At 44.5% G+C, this 5,937-nt stretch overlaps 1 protein-coding gene across 1 annotated transcript in view; it reads left to right on the top strand.

The window, feature by feature from the left end:
- Positions 1-864: 864 nt before the first annotated feature.
- The window catches only part of LOC122376070 (voltage-dependent T-type calcium channel subunit alpha-1G-like), a gene marked incomplete at its 3' end in the record, with an annotated part of 59,448 nt that continues 54,375 nt past the window's right edge, over positions 865-5,937 (top strand). Inside the window, exons 1-3 of the mRNA XM_043355746.1 lie at positions 865-971; positions 3,445-3,578; positions 4,494-4,591. Of these exons, the coding sequence (XP_043211681.1) occupies positions 879-971; positions 3,445-3,578; positions 4,494-4,591 (325 nt within the window). The remainder of the gene's footprint in view (positions 972-3,444; positions 3,579-4,493; positions 4,592-5,937) is intronic.

Raw genomic sequence — 5,937 nt, 5'->3', positions numbered from 1 at the left:
AAGAATGTTCTCAAGTGAGGCATGCTTCCTTGGAGAAGAGTATTCTCTGAGTGACGTTCGTCTCATCCTAAAAGTGCACATTGTACAAAGCTACCGTGCACGTCTCTGCAAGGTGAATCCCTTCGTGAAAAGAAAATATAGGTAACATTTCCACGTAATTCGTTCCCCCGGAAGTGCGACCTGTCCATGAAGTTCACTGCGTTGCTTTGTTTACTGCGTTGAATCGCACTTTTCTCCATCAACTATACCCGGCATCTCTGACTGAAGTGCGTCGCATTACATCCCTCCACAACCCTCGGGGTGGCTCCAAGAGGTACGATAAACACCTCAGGTGCCCTGACGCCCCGGGCACATGTAAACGAAACGATCAAAAAGCAAACAGCCCCGCGACAGCGCGAGAGCCGCCCGCCTCGGGCGCTTGGCACCGTGCCAAGATCCGGTCCATGGAACCGATCAGAACGGGGGAGGATGGTGCAAGGTAGGCAGATGATAGGCAAGGGGTTGTGTTGAGGGCAGGAAAAGGGCTAGTCAAACCCAGAAAAGGCGTAAGTGTAGAGTTTGGGATACATTTCATTGATGGATTTGGACGACTCAGCTGTCACTTTTGGCGTGCATATAAACAGGAATGACATCTGAGGTGCTGAAGTGTGACAAAAGCAATGAGTGTATCAAGTGTTCTTGTGTCAATAATCATATATCTGTTCAATGTTGTCAGTGTTCAGTGTGACAGTATTTCATATCAGTGCTCTTTTATCAGTAATCATACCTCTGTTGTCAATATTCAGTGTGACAGTATTCCATGACAACTATTCCTGTGACATCTCGATATCTGCGATCGTTTCCTTAACCACTTTCACACGTGGTTCGAGCGGGTCACCATGCTGGTCATCTTTATCAACTGCGTCACCCTGGGCATGTACCAGCCGTGTGAGGACACCAAATGTGTCAGCAGTCGCTGCAGGCTCCTCGAGGTAAGACCAGTGACGTCATAAGGACGTCAGCATTAGAACACTGGATGCATGCAGTTCGTCAGTATTCAAAGCAGCACAGGCATTTCAGGTTTCAGAAATGATTTCTTTCTCACGTGGCTATTGTTGCTTGCATTAGATGTCTCGCTGCTGCAAAAATCTCAAGAAGAATTTGGTGCCACAGTAAATAATGACCATTGCCAAGCCCCATGCTCAAACCTCTGTCCCAAATCTCACCCTTTTACTGAAGGTGTGATAATGCTAAGGCGGTGCATGCTCAGTACTGTTAGTTCTGCTAGTTCACATTTAGTTAATGCCTTTGCAGAAAAGCGATAGAGAAGCTCGCATGCAAAGGCGTAACCAAATCAACCAAAATAATAATACCAAATGGGTCTCGCGTACTAAAAGAGCGCCATGCTGATCTGAACTTTATATTAAAAATGAAATAATAGATCGCTAGCGTACTACAAACTGTTACGGCGGACTTAAGAGCAGTTCAATCTTGTCTTATGAGTCAAATGGTCCATGTAAGTAAATTAACTGCTTGAGGGCAAGTCATAGCTTAACCAGAGCACCCCTGCTTTAATTGCTGCTGTGGAAAGCCCCTCAAATGATATAACCGATTTGGCATATTACATTTTTGGACAGTGTATAATGTAATGCACCTGGTAACGAACCTCGTGAGGGATAGGATATTTCTTCATAGGAAGAATGTTCTTTGATCTTTATCATATCACCCATTCGCCAAATTAAACATCCTGGCCATGGCTATGACAAGCTAACATTTGTTGTATGTGCATCATTCTTCCCAAATATTTCATCCTGTAACCCTGATATCAGTTGTGATAGTTGTCTGCATTTGGTGTGCTACCTCAACAAGGAAACTTTCAGAAGAGCATTGCTGCATTGCTTCAACATTGTCTCTATAAATAGTTGTTGTCTTTCTTGATAGTTATATTTGCCTTTCTGTTATCGGCCGAGCCGGCGAACAGAATTTCACACACTGTACAGTTTTATGGATGGGAATATCTGATTGCATAAAAGTGAACGCAAACCATCAAATATACTTTTAAAGGGAACTTCAAAATGCGCAAGAAAAGTGCACTGTGGAAATGCTGCAAAGAAACACTGAAATGGTATTGGTTTGCTTCTGTAATGACATTTCCTTACCAGTGGAATGCCTCATTGCGAAGATATTGCCTCGTTTCTCTTTTAGGTGTCAACCGGCTGCGAATATGCTGACTTGGAACTAGGCAGCGCTTTTCATTAACTTTACCTTGTAAATATGGTGTTGAAATATTTTCAACGTGCTTTGCTGGTATCACCAACGATAAAATCACATAGGCACTTATGATGGCTATCAGAATGACTTTTTAAAATTGCACAAAGCAGGGAGCGTACTCTGTTTAAGTTCATTGTTCAATGCCGCAACGCGCAGATCGAAAAAAAAATTGTGATCTGCTCCGTATCCATGAATTAACTTTATTAAAATAGTTACGAATCAATCAGATCCCCAAGCGAGGACCCAAACAATGGCGATGACGATATTTATTTCTGAAGAAGATCGGTACGAAGTCGTTAGCTACACTTGTCTTGTTAGCACCAGACATGCAAGTGCGGTAGCTAGTGGATGCTATACCTGAGTGCGAGATATTTGCTGATATGCCATCTAACTGAACACGAGTTAAACATATCTGCAACTGGTCCAGACCCAATATCGAAGCGAGCTACCGCAACGAGTTCCTACACTAGCGCTGACCTGCGAGCTAGTGCAGTAAAGCTAACCTCTTGCCGCAAAACATGACAAAACTAAGTGCTGGTAAGAAATGAATTGCGGAGTGTACCTGCAACATTTGCTAGCCATGCGCCTTTGATTGGTCATCATGTGTTTGAGGTCGATGTCAACCGCCCAGTCTCTGTGGGGTCAAGCAAACTACAGCGCAGCTTGCACTGTTGGCTTAGCAACCGTGTTCGTTACCCCACGTGTCGCGACCGAAATTATCCACTTTAATTACCTACCCGAGAACCCTAAATGGGCTCCGTCATTGTCACAAGTTACCATACACGACTTTTACACCAATAACGCACACCATCGAACTAATTACGTGGAGCGGGATTCATGTAGGGACTATCTAAATCTGCAATCGATGTGAATGCAGCAGCTCATTTTACTCAAACGGTAGAATTATGGATGGGTTATTTTCGGGACACCAGCAAAATTAAAAGGTTCCTTAAAAGCGCGAAATTGGTGGTATTAATTTTAACAGGTTTTGGATAAAACAAGTGATGTTTTATTCCCATTCACTTTGTTCTCTCTCTCTCTCTCTCTCTCTCTCTCTCTCTCTCTCTCTCTCTCTCTCTCTCTCTCTCTCTCTCTCTCTCTCTCTCTCTTTCTCTACCACTCTCCCTCCATCACTATCTCCCTCCCTCTCTCTCTCCCTCTCCCACATTCACTCACCACTGACCGCTCCCACAGGTGGGCGATGACGTCATATACGCCTACTTCCTGGTCGAGATGTTGATCAAGATGGTGGCGATGGGGGTGTACGGCGAGGGCACCTACCTTGCCGAGAGCTGGAATCGGCTTGACTTCTTCATCGTAGCTGCCGGGTATGTGACTGATGATGATAAGCTTTATGTAAGGGAGGGCGAAAATAATGATGCCGTTCGTATGAAATGATGGGAGCAAAATCATGTCAATCAGTTGCTTCCAAGTCATTGTTACGACTGGAAGTGCATCGGAAGAGTATCTCTGGGGTGTCTAAAGAGTTGCGTTGATTTTTGGTGATAGAAGCTAGAGATTCATGACGTTCATTGATGTTAATGATAAGATACGTTAAATCACTGATCATCTGGAGGAATACCAGGTAATAATATGAAGCAGCTCCGCGTGCTTCATATTGCCAACAGTTAACATTGAGTTGAGAAGTTGCAGTCATGATCGCATTATGACAATCATTCAAACCTGGGCTCACAAGGGCGCTGTAGTAGACGGACGTCTAAATTTCCATCAGCCAGTGCGGCGCAGTTCCTACCGCTTAAAGAACAGCAATCAGGACAATTTCTCGCCGCCAATTGCGGTCTACTGCGGACAGCGTTTCGAGAAAGCTATTTCATGTTCTGCTGTGTCCGCCTTGTTCAGAAACAGTAGCCCATCAATCACCGTCAGCAGACTACATCTGCGGTCCTGCCGAATGAAAATGGTTTAGTTTTTTTTTTCGCCTTACTGTTACTGGGAACTTGCTGACAGATGTCTACCTCCCTGCTGTTGATTGTTTTATGCATTTTTAAAGGTTTCATTGATTTGGTTTGTTCTTGTCAAAAGACGTTAGTGAGAAAAAATGTCAATGATCAATATTGATTGTTCATCTTCATCAGGTTCATGTCAGCATGACTCATGTTAGACGCTACGCATTGCTCAACCTAGTTTTAATGATGAAAAAGCACTGCATCACGCAGCGTTTGACACATCTTTTGCGTCTTTTCTAGCTGCAGTTGACATCTTTTCTCTGTTTTTTTTTTCAGGCTGATCGAGTACTGCCTGAACGTGGAGAATATGGATCTGTCTGCAATACGAACTATCAGGGTTCTGCGGCCTCTCAGAGCCATCAACCGGATACCCAGTAAGTTGCCCACATTCTACTCCACATTCTACCCCACATACACCGCACATAGGTAGTTAGGTACTGTAGTACAGGGAAGTGATTTTGTGTGGTACCACGCAAAATCACTTCCCTTCCCCACCCTCCCAGCCCCTGCCCCGATCGGCAGATTACCTCTGGGAAACCGTCACTAAGGCAACAGCCGTGCCCGCCATCCCCTAATTGGTTATTTGGTAATTACGCGACCCCGGCCATCTGATCTTGGGGAGGGGAAGCTGGGACTTATACCTGCAATCTCAATCTAGGTGGCTGGGTATACCTCTGATAGGTCTGCGTGACATGAAATTCGTGTTTATTTGGGATCAAGTGACGCTTTTACTGACTAAGTGTTTTTAGTTATCCACTATTGCTAGATGCGAATGGGTTTGTTCTGTTATAAATCTGTCTTGAACTGATTTGCAAGTAGTGTAATTTTAATTGTAAATTATTTAAATCCAGCCTGTAGCCACCCTCTACATCACAACATGTACATTTTAATAGTAAAAAATTCAAAAAGGGCATGAAGTATTCCCCCACAGCTGTGAGGAGAAATTAAAAAAAAATACAGAAACAAAACTTTTATGCGTAATTTTGCTAGTTGTCTGTTTCCCACCATAGGTACAGCCCTCTGCAAACTGCGTGGTAGGTAGTCTTTTTTCGACAAAACCGAGAATAACGCGAATACTATGCTAACGGTCACTCGGAAATCGTAACAGCAAGACGCGCGAGAATCCGCACCTTAGATTGGGCTTATTTTGGTATACATTTTCCAGCTAGTTTGGCAACAACACACGAAAGTTTATATCTGCCCCCAAAACAAACTTTTGCATTTTGTTGCTTCACTAGTTGTATAATTCGTTCAATGATAGAACCAATCGAAGGAGTGGAGCATGGCGCATCTTTGCGCAATGAGATCCAACCGACCGACAACTTAGTCTTTGAGTTATTCTCGGTTTTGTCGAAAAAAGAATAGCTACCACGCAGTCTGCAGAGGGCTGTACTTCCGGTATATAGGTGTATAGGTATAGGTACTTCCGGGATCCTCACAGGAAAATACGCTGTCATGATTAAAAAAACACACACACACACATCCTACCAGCATCTAACGCCTGTTCTCCCTCCTTGCTGTCCTGCGGCCCACGATCCAGCCATATCCTCTCTAAGCTAAGCGTGGGGTCTGGAGCCGTGTGCCTCGGGCGCATTCTGGGGCCTGACGTCCATCAGCTGGTTAGCAACAGGCGCGCGGTCAAGGTCACGAGGTCAGGACACTCGCTGTCGTGAGGCCAACCAAGGATTTGTTAGAGAGCAAGCTGTAAGCTAGGAGGCTG

The sequence above is a fragment of the Amphibalanus amphitrite genome, unplaced genomic scaffold (assembly GCF_019059575.1).
Source record: "Amphibalanus amphitrite isolate SeventyFive unplaced genomic scaffold, NRLGWU_Aamphi_draft 002005F_arrow, whole genome shotgun sequence".
Taxonomy (NCBI): domain Eukaryota; kingdom Metazoa; phylum Arthropoda; class Thecostraca; order Balanomorpha; family Balanidae; genus Amphibalanus; species Amphibalanus amphitrite.
This window is presented reverse-complemented; position numbering and strand designations above follow the sequence as displayed.